This window comes from Bombina bombina, chromosome 3 (assembly GCF_027579735.1).
Source record: "Bombina bombina isolate aBomBom1 chromosome 3, aBomBom1.pri, whole genome shotgun sequence".
Classification (NCBI taxonomy): domain Eukaryota; kingdom Metazoa; phylum Chordata; class Amphibia; order Anura; family Bombinatoridae; genus Bombina; species Bombina bombina.
Window position 1 is genome coordinate 463,102,616 of NC_069501.1, and position 20,415 is coordinate 463,123,030.

General features: G+C 42.1%; 1 protein-coding gene across 9 annotated transcripts in view; it reads left to right on the forward strand.

Annotated features, from left to right (window-relative positions):
• PLEKHA6 (pleckstrin homology domain containing A6) overlaps positions 1-20,415 on the forward strand; it is a 300,893-nt gene that overhangs the window by 190,116 nt on the left and 90,362 nt on the right. For 7 of the 9 annotated variants that reach the window (XM_053706706.1, XM_053706697.1, XM_053706698.1 and 4 more), the window contains exons 3-6: positions 6,589-6,697; positions 12,565-12,669; positions 14,830-14,902; positions 15,676-15,776. In XM_053706706.1, coding sequence (XP_053562681.1) covers positions 6,589-6,697; positions 12,565-12,669; positions 14,830-14,902; positions 15,676-15,776 — 388 coding nt within the window. Of the gene's footprint in view, positions 1-6,588; positions 6,698-12,564; positions 12,670-14,829; positions 14,903-15,675; positions 15,777-16,760; positions 18,918-20,415 lie in introns of those variants that run through there. The other 2 variants (XM_053706703.1, XM_053706705.1) reach the window with 1 other exon arrangement.

Consider the following 20,415-nt stretch of genomic DNA (forward strand, 5'->3'; position numbering starts at 1 on the left):
CACAACTTGTTGACCACATCGAGACCAACCACGGAGTGGATAGATTTCATCTTGGACCCCTCCCAATCCGGTTTCAGGAGCAATCATAGCAAAGAGACCGCCCTCCTCGCCGCCACAGACGACATCCGCACCCTGCTCGACCAAGAGACTGCCGCCCTCATCCTTCTAGACCTCTCAGCCCCATTTGACACTGTAGCCCACAGCACCCTCCTCACGCGCCTACACAATGCTGGTATCCGCAATAAGGCCCTGAAATGGATCACCTCCTTCCTCAGCGGCAGAACCCAGAAAGTCAGACGCCCACCCTTCTCCTCCAATCCCACAGCAATCATCTGCGGCGTACCTCAAGGCTCTTCTCTTAGCCCCACCCTCTTCAACATCTACATGGCCCCCCTCACCGCTATCGTCCGACAACACAACCTTAACATTGTCTCCTATGCCAACGACACCCAGTTAATCATCTCACTCACCCGAGACCCTGCCATTGCCAAGAAAAATGTCCACGAAGGACTTACAGCAATCGCCACCTGGATGAACAACAACCGTCTCAAACTCAACACTGACAAGACCGAAATCCTCCTCCTCGGACCCACCAAATCTGCATGGGATGACTCCTGGTGGCCCACAGCCCTCGGACACCCTCCAACTCCAACACACCATGCACTAAATCTAGGCGTCATCCTCGACCATCAATTTCCATGGGCCGCCAAGTCAATGCCGTCTCTTCGACTTATTTTCACATACTCCACCTACTGCGAAAAATCTTCAAGTGGATACCCACCGAAACTAGAAAATCTGTCACCCACACCCTCGTCAGTAGTCGACTGGATTACGGGTCCACCATCAAGCTCCAGAAACAACTCCAACACATTCAGAACACCTCGGCCAGACTCATCCTCGACATCCCTCGCCAAAACCACATCACCGAACCCCTAAGGAACCTACACTGGCTCCCCGTCAACAAGAGAATCACCTCCAAGCTCCTAACCAATGCATTCAAGGCCCTCCACAACATCGGTCCTGAATACATCAACCACGGTGTCAATTTCTACACCCCCTCCAGACAACTCTGCTCTGCCGACCCAGCACTCGCAGTCATCCCCCGCATCAAGAAAAAAACAGCTGGAGGAAAATCCTTCTCCTATATTACAGAAAGGTCATGGAACTCCCTCCCTCTGCACCTCAGACAATCCACCTCCCTTACAAACTTCAGGAAGGACCTCAAGACCTGGCTCTTCGACTGAATCGTCTTCCCTTAGCCCCCTCTCCCCCCCCCCTCCCATAGCGCCTTGAGACCCTCACGGGGGATTAGTTTGTGCTTTACAAGTACCCAATAGATAGATAGATAGATAGATACCAGTGGTTTGAGCTTGTGTTTGATTTGCTGCCTAAGAGTATTAAAAGATATGACTTTATTTAGAATTTTATTTATATTACTTTGGTCTTATGATTTTTTTTAAGCCCCGTCCCTGCTCCTGCCCACCACATTTCAATTTTTTGCCGCCGGGGGACTGTCCCTTTTTTGAATTTTGAAATGTCGGGAGGTATGTATACACACACATAAAATACACACACACATATATATATATATATACAGTAACGGCCAAAAATATTGGCACCCCTGCATTTCCGTCAGATAATGCACCACTTCGCCCAGAAAATTGTTGCAATTACAAATCTTTAGGTGTTCTCATGTTTATTTCTTTTGTTTATATTGGTATGACACAAAAAAAATGGAGAAAAAAAGCCAAATCTGACACATTCTACTCAAAACTCCAAAAATTGACTGGACAAAATTATTGGCACCCTTAATTTAATATTTGGTAGCACACCACTTGGAAAAAATAACTGAAATCAATCGCTTCCTGTAACCATCAATGAGTTTCTTACACCTCTCTAATGGAATTTTGGACCACTCTTCTTTCGTCAATTGCTCCAGGTCTCTCAGATTGGAAGAGTTCCTTTTCCCAACTGCTGTTCTGAGATCTCTCCACAGGTGCTCTATGGGATTGAGATCTGGACTCATTGCTTGCCAGTTCAGTACTCTCCAGCGCTTTGTCTTAAACCATTTCTGGGTGCATTTTGATGTGTGCTTTGGGTCATTGTCCTGCTGTAAGACCCATGACCTCTGATGGAGACCCAACTTTCTGACACTGGGCCCTAAATTGCACCACAGAATTCTTTGGTAGTCTTCAGATTTCATAATGCCATGCACACAGTCAAGACATCCAGTGCCTTAAGCAGCAAAGCAACCCCAAAACATGAGTGAACCTCCACCATGTTTGACAGTATGGACTGTATTCTTTTCTTTAAAAGCCTAATTTCTTTTCTGAAAGTGAAAACAGCTGAATGATGGGCTTTACCAAAAAGCTGTAATTTTGTTTAGTCTGTCCACAGCACATTCTCCCAAAAGGATTTTGGCTTCCTCAGGTAAGTTTTGGAAAACTCCAATCTGGCCTTTTTATGTGTCTGTGTCAGCAGTGGGGTCCTCCTGGGTCTCCTACAATAGCGTCCCTTTTCATTTAGATGGCGACGTATAGTGCGAGCTGACACATTTGTACTATGTGTCATAAGGTCATCTTGAATTTGTCTGGAAGTTGATCGAGTTTCTTTATCCACCATTCGAACAAACCTTCATTGCAATCTTTGATCAATTTTTCTCATTCGTCCACGTCCAGGGAGATTAGCTACAGTGCCATGGGCTATAAACTTCTTGTCAATGTTGCGCATAGTGGACATAGGAACATTAAGATCTCTAGAGACTTATAACCTTTAGATTGTCCATGCTTTTCCACAATTATTGTTCTCAAATCCTTGGACAATTATTTGATGCTCATTCTCTTCTCCCTGCTCAGTATGGTACACAGAGACACACAACAGAAAGGTTGAGTCAATTTTTCACTATTTTAACTGGTTGCCGGTGAGGGGCCCCATCCAATATGCAGCGTCGCCCGCAAAAGCCGGCGACGCCGTTTTTTGCGCAGGTTTGGTATCCTATATACAGCACCGCATATAAATGCGGCACGTATATTTCACCTGTCGGACGTAGTTTCTCAGCACCAACGCTGTTTCATCAAGCATCAGATGCCTGATGAAACAGCGTTGGTGCTGAGAAACGCATTGCATGTGTACAAGGAGGGTTCTCATGTGCCCTGCCTGTTGGTTCCTGTTTTTATTGTTAATAAATTTTAAATTTTACTTTTAATTTTATTGGAACCTGGACTGATCTTTATATACACCCACCACCTATTACCTATTTCCCTATTGGGGATTGGATTTGTTGGCCCCTTGGCCTTCTGCTGCTGGAGTGGTTCCTGTGATCCTGTTCCAAGGATTTAAAGTACAAGTGTTCCTGCACACACGGAATTCCAGCAAGCTGGGTTGCTGGTATTGCCCAGTATGCGTCTGATAGCACTGTATGAGTGCTATTGAAACATTTGAGTACCCTGTTGGCTGTACTCAACCTCTGTTCTGTTTTGACTGGTACACACAAGCGCCTCTCTTTTTTCCTTTTTCCTTCTAGACGTCAGCCCATTTTGATGTGAGGAGAGAGCGGCTCGACTGATTTGATCTATTTTGCTGAACGGATCCATCGCTTATCTCTGATTTGGATCTACCTGGGACTCTGAGTCTCAAAAGGGACTATACGGTTCTATATATATATATATATATATATATATATATATATATATATATATATATATTATATTTCTGTCATACTTGCATATTCATTGCTATATTGGGTTACCATTCGATATTGTGCGCCCCTATCAGGATCTCTTTTTTATGTGTTTCGCACCTAAATAAAGTGTTTAACCCCCTAAACCGCCGCTCCCGGACCCCGCCACACCTAAATAAAGTGTATGCTACATTAAATTTATTAACCCCTAATTTGACCCCCCTACACCGCCGCCACCTACATTAAATATATTAACCTCTAATCTGACCCCCCTACACCGCCGCCACCTACATTAAATATATTAACCTCTAATCTGACCCCCCTACACCGCCGCCACCTACATTAAATATATTAACCTCTAATCTGACCCCCCTACACCGCCGCCACCTACATTAAATATATTAACCTCTAATCTGACCCCCCCTACACCACCGCCACCTACATTAAATATATTAACATCTAATCTGACCCCCCTACACCGCCGCCACCTACATTAAATGTATTACCCCCTAAACCTAAGTCTAACCCTAACACCCCCCTAACTTAATTATTATTTAAATAAATATAAATAATATTACTATTATTAACTAAATTATTCCTATTTAAAACTATATACTTACCTATAAAATAAACCCTAAGATAGCTACAATATAATTAATAATTACATTGTAGCTATTTTAGGATTTATATTTATTTTACAGGCAACTTTGTATTTATTTTAACTAGGTACAATAGCTATTAAATAGTTAATAACTATTTGATAGCTACCTAGTTAAAATAATTACAAAATTACCTGTAAAATAAATCCTAACCTAAGTTACAAATACACCTAACACTACACTATCAATAAATTAATTAAATAAATTAACTACAATTATCTAAAATAAAGTACAATTAAATAAACTAAACTATAGTACAAAAAACAAACACTAAATTACAAAAAATAAAAAAATATTACAAGAAGTTTAAACTAATTACACCTAATCTAAGCCCCCTAATAAAATAAAAAAGCCCCCCAAAATAATAAAATTCCCTATCCTAAACTAAATTACAATTAGCCCTTAAAAGGGCCTTTTGCGGGGCATTGCCCCAAAGTAATCAGCTCTTTTACCTATAAAAAAAGAACATCCCCCCCAACATTACAACCCACCACCCACACACCCCCTACTCTAAAACCCACCTGATCCCTCCTTAAAAAAAACTAACACTACCCCATTGAAGATCACCCTACCTTGAGCCGTCTTCACCCAGCCGGGCCGAAGTCTTCATCCGATGGGGCAGAAGAGGACATCCAGACCGGCAGAAGTCTTCATCCTATCCAGGCAGAAGAGGACATCCGGACCGGCAGACGTCTTCATCCAAGCGGCATCTTCTGTCTTCATCCATCGGACGAGGAACGGCTCCATCTTGAAGACCTCCGGCACGGAGCATCCTTCCAGGCCGACGACTAACAACAAATTAATATTTCTTTAAATGACGTCATCCAAGATGGCGTCCCTCGAATTCCGATTGGCTGATTGGATTCTATCAGCCAATTGGAATTAAGGTAGGAAAAATCTGATTGGTTGATTTAATCAGCCAATCGGATTGAAGTTCAATCCGATTGGCTGATTGGATCAACCAATAGAATTGACCTCGCACAGACCTCTGATCACAGAGGAAAAACACAATTTTCTGAGTTAAAGAGACATTATACTGACTGTAAAATTGTTTTCCTCTGAATGTGTTTACAACGACGACCACCTGCAGAGTATAAAATGTATGGGAAATTGTTCCTTTAGATTTATTTTTGTATATGAAATAGTTGTGTCGTAACTTAAACCACAACCCAATTAAATGGGCTGAGCTTCTATGGAGAGCAGACCACATTAGCTTATCTCTCTATATTTAAACAAAATCCTCCTTATCTTATCAATCTATACACAGTAAGACCATTACTTACAATTACCCACTGGGAGTGTGATTTTTTTTCTTCTAAACCTTCTTATTTACGTTGTTTTTCTATAACCAGTATTTAAGTATTGACATTTTCAGTATAGGTGGGTATACATCGGGCAAAAACAACTATTTCAAAAGACAAAATAAAGGTAAACAAATTAATTGTAAACAATTTAATTCATTCCAGCAGATAAATTGGATAATTTGGAGCACATTAAAGGGGGGATCATTTTAATTGTGAGTAGTAAAATAACTCGTTTTGCCATTCTTTTTCCTGTAATTTAATTCTGAAAAGTGTTTTCCAATTCTGACACAGGCTTCACAGCATTTTGAACACCTAGGTTACAGATTTTACTTTGTGGCCTCTCTAGAGGGTGTGGGACAATGACATTTTTTTACACAAAAGCAAGAAGTGTTTAAAGGGACAGTATACACCATTTTTTATATAACTGCATGTAATAGACACTACTATAAAGAAGAATGTGCACAGATACTGATAAAAAAAATCCATTATAAAACTTTTTAAAAACTTATTTAGAAGCTCCCAGTTTAGCACTGGTGATGAAGTTAGGCTGGGACACCCACTGAAAGGGGCTGATAAAGCAGGAAGAGCCGACCCCTCCTCTGCATATGAAAAGACCCATTACACAACCAGAATCAAGCAGGAGTCTGTAGACTTCGGTCTACATCTGATATTTTGGGGCTTGGTTAGGAGTCTGAAAATCAGAACAACGTTATTAATAAATAAGAAAAACTATACATTGTTACAAAAACACTCCCATATGGGCTATAAAAATAGATAATCTACAAAACCATTTATGCAAAGAAAAAACTAGTGTACAGTGTCCCTTTAATGTCCTTGCAGAAAAACCAGGCAAAACAACTTTGCAGTTTTTTATGTGTAATATTTTTTTAATAGAGTTAAGTTTTATGTCTTTTTAATGTCAACTCTGTGGTTTCACCCTCCTCAGGTCTGACATGAGTGCTGAGGCAGGTGGCAAACGTCCTACGAATAAATCCAGCGAAAACTCCTCATACACTATGGTGTCTGACACACCTCCAGATGGCCCAAGCATTAGGGTAAGAGCTTGTCCTAGAGAATTCCCAGTGTGCATTGCACCCAAGCAGGGTGTCCCATAACAACTCTGTATCCTATGTTAGAATAAGATAAATATCTCCAGAATGCTCACTGCTGTTTTCCTCATTTAGAATAACACGAGACTGAAGCAAATTTAATAATAGAAGTAAATTCGAAACGTTTTAAAATTGTATTCACTATCTGAATAATGAAAGGAAAAATGTGGGTTTCGTGTCCCTATAAATACAATAGAGCTGCATTATCAACAAGTGCATAATAAAAAGACAATGCAATATTAATTATTCAGAATTTTAAATTAGCAGTAGATAGTTTTCTGATATATTTTCAAATTTACTTCATTTTGCCAGCCCCTTGTATCATGTGACGTCATCAGCCAATCACAGATGTATATAAGTATATACTGTGAACTCTTGCACATGCTCAGTAGAAGCTGGTGCCTCAGAACGGTTTCAGATAAAAAGACTGTGCACAATTTCATAATGGAAGTAAATTAGAAAGTCTCTTAAAACTGCATGCTCTGACGGAATCATAAACGTTTAATTGTGACTTTAGTGTCCCTTTATAAAAACTTAAAATGACATGAAAAAAAACATTATTTTTTTTACATTATGTAGCTTGTAAAATATATTGTGGTACAAACATTGTTGTAAACACCGCAGATCTATAGTGCTCAAGTCACATGCCTACCTCCATATGCTATGATGGAAAGGAGATGATTTTCAACAAAGGCTAGCAAGGGAAAAGTAAATATGAAAGTTTTTAAAATTGTATGCTCAATCCTTATCAGGAAAGTTTAAAGGGACAGTCAAGTATAAATTAAACTTTCATTATTCAGATAGGACTTTTAATTTTAATTGACTTTCCAATTTACTTTTATCATCAAATTTGCTTTTTTCTCTTGGTATTCTTAGTTTAAACTAAACCTAGGTAGGCTCATATGCTAATTTCTAAGCCTTTGAGGGCTGCCTCTTGTCACATGCTTTTTGAATATCTTTTCAACACAAAGAGACAGAAAGTACACGTGGGCTATATAGATAACACTGTTCAGGCACAGAAAGTTATTTAAGATCTAGCACAACACAATGCTAAATGTAAGACAATAGATAATAAACAGTCACAGTCATGTGATCAGGGGGCTGGAAGAAGGTTCCTAGATACAAGGTAATCACAGAGGTAAAAAGTATATTAATATAACTGTGTTGGTTATGCAAAACTGGGGAATGGGTAATAAAGGGATTATCTATCTTTTAAAACAATAACAATTCTGTGGTAGACTGTCCCTTTAAATTTGACCTTTATAGTGAAAGAAAGTACATGCTCTGATTTGACCCATCACTGCTATGTGTTTAACCCCTTTGGGTTTAAACACATGGATAAAATATCACTTGGGAGCTCCATAGAACTGCTAGTCCCTAGTGGACATGGCTGGTGAGCCAATCTACTGCTTTTTGGGTAACTTGTAGTTTCCACTCAGGACCAGCATTGCTCTGTGGCTTCCGGGTGGTACTTTAACTATGTGTTTAACCCATTTTCTAGCACATAGCACTGCAGGATGGAATTAAAGCATGCCATTTTTTTATTTTATAATAACGGGAGATAATAATATAATATAACGGGAGATTGGACACACTGCATTGGAGAATCTCTTGTGTTAAAGTTATATCCTCTGACGAATTAGAGCATGTCATTTTTCCACTATAATGTCTCTAGATATTTTTTTTTTTTACCATCCGTGAAAAATTTGTCATTATGATTATTTTAATTCCATTCCAAGGAACTGTAGTTTACTGCAACAAAACTATCATATTTTAAAAAAAGATGTGCCACTGCGGATCAAGCCACTGCCTTTGATCTATGTAATGCAACTTCAAAAGAATATAAATACCGATAAAAACGTGAGGCACACGTTTGTCTATTAAATGCTCCCATACTATAACCCAGCAGGAGAGTTTGCTGTACTTCTGTAATGGGCTCACTGTTTGTTAAAGGGAAATTCTACTAAAAAAATTCTATCATGCATAAAAAAGAAGCACATCTGCCAAAAAATATTATTATTATTATTATTTAGATTAAGCTGCAAATAGCTTTCTGCACCCTTTCTATATCATGCAGCAGTAACAGGGGTGTCTCTGTACCCCCTCTCTCTACTGTCACATATCCTGTCTCTGTACCTCCTTTCTCCTGTCACATATCCTGTCTCTGTACCCCCTATCTCTACTGTCACATATCCTGTCTCTGTACCCTCTCTCTCCTGTCACATATCCTGTCTCTGTACCCCCTATCTCTACTGTCAAATATCCTGTCTCTGTACCCTCTCTCTCCTGTCACATATCCTGTCTCTGTACCTCCTTTCTCCTGTCACATATCCTATATCTGTACCCCCTCTCTCCTGTCACATATCCTGTCTCTGTACCCCCTCTCTCCTGTCACATATCCTGTCTCTGTACCCCCTCTCTCCTGTCACATATCCTGTCTCTGTACCCCCTCTCTCCTGTCACATATCCTGTCTCTGTACCTCCTTTCTCCTGTCACATATCCTGTCTCTGTACCCCCTATCTCTACTGTCACATATCCTGTCTCTGTACCCTCTCTCTCCTGTCACATATCCTGTCTCTGTACCCCCTATCTCTACTGTCAAATATCCTGTCTCTGTACCCTCTCTCTCCTGTCACATATCCTGTCTCTGTACCCCCTATCTCTACTGTCACATATCCTGTCTCTGTACCTCCTTTCTCCTGTCACATATCATATATCTGTACCCCCTCTCTCCTGTCACATATCCTGTCTCTGTACCCCCTCTCTCCTGTCACATATCCTGTCTCTTTACCCCCTCTCTCCTGTCACATATCCTGTCTCTGTGCCTCCTCTCTCCTGTCACATATCCTGTCTCTTTACCCCCTCTCTCCTGTCACATATCCTGTCTCTGTGCCTCCTCTCTCCTGTCACATATCCTGTCTCTGTACCCTCTCTCTCCTGTCACATATCCTGTCTCTGTACCCCCTCTCTCCTGTCACATATCCTGTCTCTGTACCCCCTCTCTCCTGTCACATATCCTGTCTCTGCACCCCCTCTCTCCTGTCACATATCCTGTCTCTGTACCCCCTCTCTCCTGTCACATATCCAGTCTCTGTACCCCCTATCTCTCCTGTCACATATCCTGTCTCTGTACCCTCTCTCTCCTGTCACATATCCTGTCTCTGTACCCCCTCTCTCCTGTCACATATCCTGTCTCTGTACCCCCTCTCTCCTGTCACATATCATGTCTCTGTACCCCCTCTCTCCTGTCACATATCATGTCTCTGTACCCTCTCTCTCCTGTTACACATCCTGTCTCTGTACCCTCTCTCTCCTGTCACATATCCTGTCTCTGTACCCTCTCTCTCCTGTCACATATCCTGTCTCTGTACCCCCTCTCTCCTGTCACATATCCTGTCTCTGTATCCCTTCTCTCCTGTCACATATCCTGTTTCTTTACCCTCTCGCTCCTGTCACATATCCTGTTTCTTTACCCTCTCGCTCCTGTCACATATCCTGTCTCTGCACCCCCTTTCTCCTGTCACATATCCTGTCTCTGCACCCCCTCTCTCCTGTCACATATCCGGTGTCTGTACCCCCTCTCTCTCTCCTGTCACATATCCTGTCTCTGTACCCCCTCTCTCCTGTCACATATCCCGTCTCTGTACCCTCTCTCTCCTGTCACATATCCTGTCTCTTTACCCCCTCTCTCCTGTCACATATCCTGTCTCTGTACCCCCTCTCTCCTGTCACATATCCCGTCTCTGTACCCTCTCTCTCCTGTCACATATCCTGTCTCTTTACCCTCTCTCTCCTGTCACATATCCTGTCTCTGTACCCCCTCTCTCCTGTCACATATCCCGTCTCTGTACCCTCTCTCTCCTGTCACATATCCTGTCTCTGTACCCCCTCTCTCCTGTCACATATCCTGTCTCTGTACCCCCTCTCTCCTGTCACATATCCTGTCTCTGTACCCCCTCTCTCCTGTCACATATCCTGTCTCTGTACCCCCTCTCTCCTGTCACATATCCGGTCTCTGTACCCCCTCTCTCCTGTCACATATCCTATCTCTTTACCCCCTCTCTCCTGTCACATATCCTGTCTCTGTACCCCCTCTCTCCTGTCACATATCCTGTCTCTGTACCCCCTCTCTCCTGTCACATATCCGGTCTCTGCACCCCCTCTCTCCTGTCACATATCCGGTCTCTGTACCCTCTCTCTCCTGTCACATATCCGGTCTCTGCACCCCCTCTCTCCTGTCACATATCCTGTCTCTGTACCCCCTCTCTCCTGTCACATATCCTGTCTCTGCACCCCCTCTCTCCTGTCACATATCCGGTGTCTGTACCCCCCTCTCTCTCCTGTCACATATCCTGTCTCTGTACCCCCTCTCTCCTGTCACATATCCTGTCTCTGTACCCTCTCTCTCCTGTCACATATCCTTTCTCTGTACCCTCTCTCTCCTGTCACATATACGGTCTCTATACCCCCTCTCTCCTGTCACATATCCTGTCTCTGCACCCCCTCTCTCCTGTCACATATCCGGTGTCTGTACCCCCCTCTCTCTCCTGTCACATATCCTGTCTTTGTACCCCCTCTCTCCTGTCATATATCCTGTCTCTGTACCCCCTCTCTCCTGTCACATATATGGTCTCTGTACACCCTCTCTCCTGTCACATATCCTGTCTCTGTACCTCCCATCTCTCCTGTCACATATCCTGTCTCTGTACCCCCTCTCTCCTGTCACATATCCTGTATCTGTACCCCCTCTCTCCTGTCACACATCCTGTCTCTGTACCCCCTCTCTCTCCTGTCACATATCCTGTCTCTCCTGTCACATCTCCTGTCTCTCCTGTCACATATCCTGTCTCTGTACCCCCTTTCTCCTGTCACATATCCTGTCTCTGTACCTCCTCTCTCCTGTCACATATACTGTCTCTGTACCCCCTCTCTCCTGTCACATATCCTGTCTCTGTACCCCCTCTCTCCTGTCACATATCCAGTCTCTGTACCCCCTATCTCTCCTGTCACATATCCTGTCTTGTACCCCCTATCTGCTGTCACATATCCTATCTCTTTACCCCCTCTCTCCTGTCACATATCCTGCCTCTGTACCCCCTCTCTCCTGTCACATATAATGTAGATAATGTAGATAGGACATGAAATTTTAAACTACTTTCCAATCTACTTTTATCATCAAATTTGCTTTGTTCTCTTTGTATTCTTTGTTGAAAGCTCAACCTAGGTAGGCTCATAAACTGATTTCTAATCCCTTGAAGGCCGCCTCTTATCTCAGTGCATTTTGACAGTTTATCACAATTAGACAGCCCTAGTTCATGTGTGGTTTATAGATAACATTGTGCTCACTCCCGTGGAGTTACCTGGGAGTCAACGCTGATTGGCTAAAAAGCAAGTTTGTAAAAATAAAAAAACTGAAATAAGGGGGCAGTCTGCAGAGGCTTAGATACAAGGTAATCACAGAGGTAAACATTATATTAATATAACTGTGTTGGTTATGTAAAACTGGGGACTGGGTAATAAAGGGATTATCTATCTTTTTAAACAATAAAAACTTCAAGCAGACTGTACATTTAAATTGCATTCTCTATCTGAATAATGAAAAAAACTTTTTTTGGTTCCATTAAATCCAGACTCAAGTAGTCCTGTATCTCTTCATTTATGTGGGTTTTACTTCCAATCGTTATAGGCTTCTATACATTGTGATACTTAGAGACCAAATTGAAGACAGAATGAGGCTTGTTTGCCATTTTTCTCTAGTAGTGTTTGTGATGTAGAGGTCAAATGACAGTTTTGCATCTTTTGTTCTCTGAAGCCCTCACGACCGTCCAAGAAAGGAATTGCCTTTGGCAAGCGTTCCAACTCCATGAAAAGGAATCCGAATGCAGAAGTCATAAAGACCGGCTGGCTGTATAAACAGGTGAGCGAAATAGAAAGGGAGTGGCACCTTTGGCATCTCCAAGTTACTTTTCAATGACTTATGTAGTTTCACTGCCCTTCAGCTTAGAAACTGTATTTACTAGTATGGAACCCCTCTTTATATGGATGTTATAGAACGATAGGACTTTTGTTTATCATATTTTGTGTCTATGTATATTATCACACCTCCTCTCATTAATATTCATATGCTATATGCCTTTTATCTATTTAAATCGGTCCATTCTCACCTCTGTGCTACTCATACCCCCTCCTCGCATGTAAAGCCCCATCTCCCCCTCTGTCCCCTCTTCTGCTAAAATGTCCTTTTGTGGTCCTCTTTCCTCTCATATTCCTTATCTTTCTATTATCTGGTATATAATTTCCTCTCTGGTCCCCTCTTCTGCCTCTTCTCTCTCTTTCTTTTTCTCTCTATCTCTCTCTCCTTATTTCTATCTTTTCTGTTTCCCTAGAACATCAGGCTCTCTCCTGTCACATATCCGGTCTCTGTACCCCCTCTCTCTTGTCACATATCCGGTCTCTGTACCCCCTCTCTCTCCTGTCACATATCCTGTCTCTGTACCCCCTCTCTCTCCTGTCACATATCCTGTCTCTGTACCCCCTCTCTCTCCTGTCACATATCCTGTCTCTGTACCCCCTCTCTCCTGTCACATATCCGGTTTCTGTACCCCTTCTCTCCTGTCACAATTCTGGTCTCTGTACCCCCTCTCTCTTGTCACATATCTGATCTCTGTACCCCCTCTCTCCTGTCACATATCCGGTCTCTGTACCCCTTCTCTCTCCTGTCACATATCCGATCTCTGTACCCCCTTTCTCTCTTGTCACATATCCTGTATCTGTACCCCCTCTCTCCTGTCACACATCCTGTCTCTGTACCCCCTCTCTCCGGTCACACATCCTGTTCTCTGTACACCCTCTCTCTCCTGTCACACATCCTGTCTCTGTACCCCCTCTCTCCTGTCACACATCCTGTCTCTGTACCCCCTCTCTCTCCTGTCACACATCCTGTCTCTGTACCCCCTCTCTCTCCTGTCACACATCCTGTCTCTGTACCCCCTCTCTCTCCTGTCACATATCCTATCTCTCCTGTCACATATCCTGTCTCTGCACCCCCTCTCTCCTGTCACATATCCTGTATCTGTACCCCCTCTCTCTCCTGTCACACATCCTGTCTCTGCACCCCCTCTCTCCTGTCACACATCCTGTCTCTGTACCCCCTCTCTCTCCTGTTACACATCCTGTCTCTGTACCCCCTCTCTCTCCTGTCACATATCCTGTCTCTGTACCCCCTCTCTCTCCTGTCACATATCCTATCTCTCCTGTCACATATCCTGTATCTGTACCCCCTCTCTCCTGTTAAATATCCTGTATCTGTACCCCCTCTCTCTCCTGTCACATATCCTGTATCTGTACCCCCTCTCTCTCCTGTCACATATCCTGTATCTGTACCCCCTCTCTCCTGTCACATATCCTGTATCTGTACCCCCTCTCTCCTGTCACATATCCTGTATCTGTACCCCCTCTCTCCTGTCACATATCCTGTATCTGTACCCCCTCTCTCCTGTCACATATCCTGTATCTGTACCCCCTCTCTCCTGTCACATATCCTGTATCTGTACCCCCTCTCTCCTGTCACATATCCTGTCTCTGTACCCCCTCTCTCTTGTCACATATCCAGTCTCTGTACCCTCTCTCTCCTGTCACATATCCTGTCTCTGTACCCCCTCTCTCCTGTCACATATCCTGTCTCTGTACCCCCTCTCTCTTGTCACATATCCTGTCTCTGTACCCCCCCTTCTCCTGTCACATATCCGGTCTCTCATTCTCTTACTCTGTAACCCCTCTCCTGTCAGATATCTACCTGTAACCCCTCACTCACCCTGTCTACTGTCATGTTTTCTCCCTCTGTGCATCCCTTTTCCTGTCACATGCCTCCTTCCTCTATCCCATAACATTCACTCTTTATCCCCTGTCTGTCACTTTCCCTTGCTATACTTAAGTGACATTGCAGATATCTGTCTCCTATCCTGTCACATCTCCTCCTTCCCAACTTCCACTCTTCCTCAATCTCTTTTTGAACTTTCACTTTCCCTCTCTCATTTTAATCTGCCTCATCTGCTGTCACTTTCTCTATTCCTTGCAGGCCAGCTCCGGGGTAAAGCAATGGAACAAGCGCTGGTTTGTCCTTGTCGATCGTTGCCTCTTCTATTACAAAGGTAAATCTCTTTAATGTGTCACAGAAGTGACAAAAACAATTCCCCCTGACAATACCCTAACCTCTCAGCCATCTAACAATTTCAGGGGAAAGTCTCTGCCATCGTTCAGCCCTGTCTCCCTCCCTCCTTTGCATTAATCGCTTGAGGCTCTCCTACTGCTGCCAGCTGGTGTTCCCTCCCTCTTGTTCACCTGGGCTTAGACTGGGCGGGAAATTTGTGAATTATTTATCAGCCACGTATTGTTTTGTGTGTTTTCTGGATATTCACAACCTTCCCACGCAACCCTCACACACTCAGAAGCTTTGGGTTCACTTGAAAAATTCCTGGTCCTATCACAGCCAGTGAGAACTTCATCAACGTGTTGTGCACTAGGACGGGCAGTTTTATTAGGTTTATTTATTCTATCAGGACCCAAATGTCTATCTCACTTCTCTCTCTAACTCTTTGTATACCTTTCCCTCTGTCTCGCATCTTCTATACAGTTTGTCTGTGTACAACCAGTTATTCCATTTATCTTCATCATCCACTCTCATACTATTTTGGACTTTTATATATATATATTTTTTGTATCTGCTCTAACTTCTTTGACTTTGTATCATTCTTTTCTTGTGCACCAACCATCTTTTTTTACTCTGTATCTTTCTCTTCATCAGTAAATCCCTTAAGCCCATCACCTCTACTTAGCTTTTCTATTTAAAGCCTCATTTGTCTTTTATCTTTATTTTTTTTTCTATTTCTTTCTCTTATTTTCTGATTTTGTATTTCTTATCTAGATGAGAAGGAGGAAGGAATTTTAGGAAGCATCCCTCTACTCAGTTTTCGGATCTCTCCGGTCCAGGCGTCTGACAACATCAGTCGTAAACATACGTTCAAGGTCAGTAAAATTCAAAACCCCCCAAAAAAATTATTTTCAGATTTTTCCCCCTTTTTGAAATCCTTAAACAATCACTGTGGATCACTATGAAGACTCAACAGCTGTTTTACATGATATTTTCTTACGTGTGCATGTGGTGTACATTTATTTATTTATTCATTTTGCTGGCACAGCAGTTCCTCTTCCAAAGAGCTCGCAATCTATAAATATTTAAATGAAATTTATTTACCTAAGGGTAATTGCCATTTTTATTACTGCTCATCTTTTACAATACATTTAGAAATACAAATGAAAGGGTTGATCACAGTCTCGCTGTCGATAATTATCTGTATGTTAACAGCGGCTGGTGAGCCATTGTCGATGTTAACTCGATCACAATCTAGTTAGTTTTATTGTTTATCAACAGCACTTTTTTTTATTAGCGGTTTGGCAAAAAATAGCCTTTTACTTAACAGGTACCAGTCCTGTTTCTACTGATCACAATCTTAAAGTCTTTATAATAATCATCACATTTTCAGGGACATTTTTCATGTTTCATTTTCACAAATTCCACAGCTAAAATGACTTGAGAAACCTCCAAACCACACTTTTGTTTTGTACACTGAAATTATCCCTCCATATTGGATGATGTCAGCAAGTACAAACGCTACCAACTAATTAAAATGAAAGGGACAGTATAGTCGAAATGAAACTTTAACGGATTGGATAGAGCATGCCATTTTAAATAACTTTCCAATTTAGCTTAGTTCTCTTGGTATCCTTTGTTAAAGATGAATCCTAAGTGAACTCAGGAGGGTGCAGGTGTCTTTAGCCATCTGGCAGCAGTGTTTGCAACAATGTTTATAGTAATGTTGTACATAGTTTCATGCACTGCTATCATATAATGCTACAGCTACTCCATAGCAGTAAAGTTTGCAACTATGTATAACATTACTATAAACATTGTTGCAAACACTGCTGCCAGATGGCTAAGAACACCTGCACGCTCCTGAGCCCACCTAAGACTACTCTTTAACAAAAAACAACAAGAGAACTAAATTCTATCAAAATTGATAATAAAACTGGAAAGATGTTTAAAATTGCAAGCTGATTTTTAATCATGAATGTTTGACTTTACTGTTCTTTTAAAGCATTAATATTAAGCACTTTTACACTAATAAAAAATAGCAAATAATTAACCCAACAAACACATAGGCTCACTATACTGATAATACACCTGTTCAAATAACTATGGTTCTGTTAATTGTATGTCACCTATTAACAACACTACTAACCATTCAAAGGGATTAATCAACATATGGGGGCTTCAACCTGTGATGTAATCACCAAACCCCTGAAACCGCTAATTTTTTTTTAATTATTATGTGTTTTCATTAAGATATTATTGAGGCCAATTTGTGTTGTTTTGCGGAAATTATAATCTTGTGTAAGTGGTATTTTTTTGCAACTGTTATCACAGAAAAAAACAAAATAGAGAGAGACTGAAGTAATGAAACAAGCGTAAGCTTGTGATCAACCCTAAATGAGGTTTACTCTTATCTGTTGTTTCCTTCTAGATTCACTAATATTTCCCAGATCTCTCCAGTGAGCAAAATATCTACAATGGTTATGTAAATACTGTGATACTGATTCACTAAGTTTAGAACGCTGCTTCATTATTAATCAGTTGAGATAACATTGGAGAGTTCCTTGAATTCTTATTAACGCTAGAGAACTTTAAGAGCTTTGGCAACCAGTGTAATCTCTCTGTCACTATCAATATTTACTCTGTCAAAAACAAAAATGTGATTGATAATACACATCTCAATTATCCAAAACGTTATCATTAAATTTAATATTATGGGGACATTGTACTCAAACAAAACAGCAGTAAACATCTATTTACATTTCTAGTTTAAAGGGACAGTCTACTTGATTTTTGTTATTGTTTAAAAAGATAGACAATGCCTTTAATACCTATTCCCCAGCTTTGCATAACAAACATTGTTATAACCTCTAAGATTGCCTGTTTCTAAGCCCCTGCATGCCGCCCCTTATCACAGTGCTTTATTTTTTAGCTTTTTACAATCTTTCACTGCAGCCAGACAGTGCTAGTTCATGTGTGCCACATTGATCATGGCTTCACAAGAACCTCCCCTTGTTGGCTAAAATGCAAGATTGCAAAAAGCTAAAAAAAAGTACTAAGATAAGGGGCAGTCTGCACAGGCTTAGTTACAGGTTATCATAGAGGTAAAAAGTATATTAATATTACAGTGCTGGTTATGGAAAATTGGGGGATTGGTAATAAAGGGATTATCAATGTTTTGAAACAACGATTTTCAAGTAGGCTGTCTCTTTAGCTTAAAAGAAAATTTATGTTTGTGCAGAACAGATACTCCAGAATTAAAGGGGCATTTTCTTTTTTGTATTTATGCATCAGAAATTGATCATTCATGTTTTAAAAGCATTTCACATTAATTTTGGTAACTAAATGGGCATTGTTTTGCAGTCCAGGGACACACTCCTTCTTTGCTGTGGATGAGCTCCTGCGCATATCTAGAAAACACTGTGCAGGTTGCAAGGAGTCCTGAATTGTATGAAACGTGCTTCATTATTTATATGGTCAATGGAAAAAACTACAATTTCATATCTGCATTATGTGAAAATAAGGCAGAATGAATGTTGAAAATGTATTGCAAAGTTACTTACCCTATAAATAATGTCATCTTTAATGAAATGTTGAGTTAAATGTCCCTTTACTGCTCGTTTGCTGAAAAGGGCAATGCCCATAAATCTGTTGGTGGAGAGAAGGAAACACTGTAATACAATTTAAAATAGTACAATGTCAATTTTTTAAGAGTTGCTTGGTGAATATGTTAAAATAAATATTTATTAATTTATTGTAATGGGCAACATGTGATTATGCCTAAATATAATTGTGCTTAGATTTCCCCTTCAATAGCTGTGCCAACAAAATATACATTATATGCATCTTGTTTGGCTGGGGGGAGGGGCTTCTGCTTGGAGTGACAGGATCAAGCGTATCCCCCAGGTCACTTCTACCTCTCACCTCTTCTGTCTTCCCTCCTGTGCTGGTGAGAGGATCCTATGGAGCGTGCCCCCACCAAGAGCGTGTGCCCCACAGAGACGCAGTGCTAGGTAGTAAGTGCCGCTATACCTGCTGCATGACAACGATCACCTCCACGTGTCCGTCATTGTGCATGCCGCATGATCAGTATTACTGTACAAATATGCATGCAGTCACTTCCTGGGTGTACTGTTGGATAAGGAATAATAACATAAAATAAGACGTTTTAAAACTTCCTTTTTTTGTTAATGCATGTGAGAGTCAGATATAAATGTCTACAGTAATAGGTGTTTCACAAATGTATCACGCTTCCGAATTAGAAAGAATAGATGTATACATAAATGTATTGCTTTTCTGATGGAATTGAGGTGAAAGAAGCAGTTATTGCACTATGTGGTTCAATTATAATTGCATTAAGATCAGGTAACATTCAGGAGAGGGGCTCCCTCAATCTGTCAGTGACACACATACACAGGAAAGGGGCTTCCTTAGTCTCTCAGTTTCACACACACACACACACACACACACACACACACACAAAGGAAAGGGGCTCCCTCAGTCTGTCAGTGACACACATACACAGGAAAGGGGCTTCCTTAGTCTCTCAGTTTCACACACACACACACACACACAAAGGAAAGGGGCTCCCTCAGTCTGTCAGTGTCACATATAAACAAAAGAGAGAGGCTTCCTCAGTCTGTCAGTGTCACACACACAGGAGAGGGGTTTCCTCAGTCTGTCAGTGTCACACACACAGGAGAGGGTCTCCCTCAGTCTGTCAGTGTCACACACACAGAAGAGGGGCTCCCTCAGTCTGTCAGTGTCACACACACAGGAGAGGGTCTCCCTCAGTCTGTCAGTGTCACACACACAGGAGAGGGGCTCCCTCAGTCTGTCAGTGTCACACACACAGGAGAGGGGTTTCCTCAGTCTGTCAGTGTCACACACACAAGAGAGGCTCCCTCAGTCTGTCAATGTCACACACACAGGAGAGGGGCTCCCTCAGTCTGTCAGTGTCACACACACAGGAGAGGGGTTTCCTCAGTCTGTCAGTGTCACACACACAAGAGAGGCTTCCTCAGTCTGTCAGTGTCACACACACAGGAGAGGGGTTTCCTCAGTCTGTCAGTGTCACACACACAAGAGAGGCTTCCTCAGTCTGTCAGTGTCACACACACAGGAGAGGGGTTTCCTCAGTCTGTCAGTGTCACACACACAGGAGAGGGGCTCCCTCACTCTGTCAGTGTCACACACACAGGAGAGAGGCTTCCTCAGTCTGTCAGTGTCACACACACAGGAGAGGGGCTCCCTCAGTCTGTCAGTGTCACACACACAGGAGAGGGGCTCCCTCAGTCTGTCAGTGTCACACACACAGGAGAGGGGTTTCCTCAGTCTGTCAGTGTCACACACACAAGAGAGGCTCCCTCAGTCTGTCAGTGTCACACACACAGGAGAGGGGCTCCCTCAGTCTGTCAGTGTCACACACACAGGAGAGGGGCTCCCTCAGTCTGTCAGTGTCACACACACAGGAGAGGGGCTCCCTCAGTCTGTCAGTGTCACACACACAGGAGA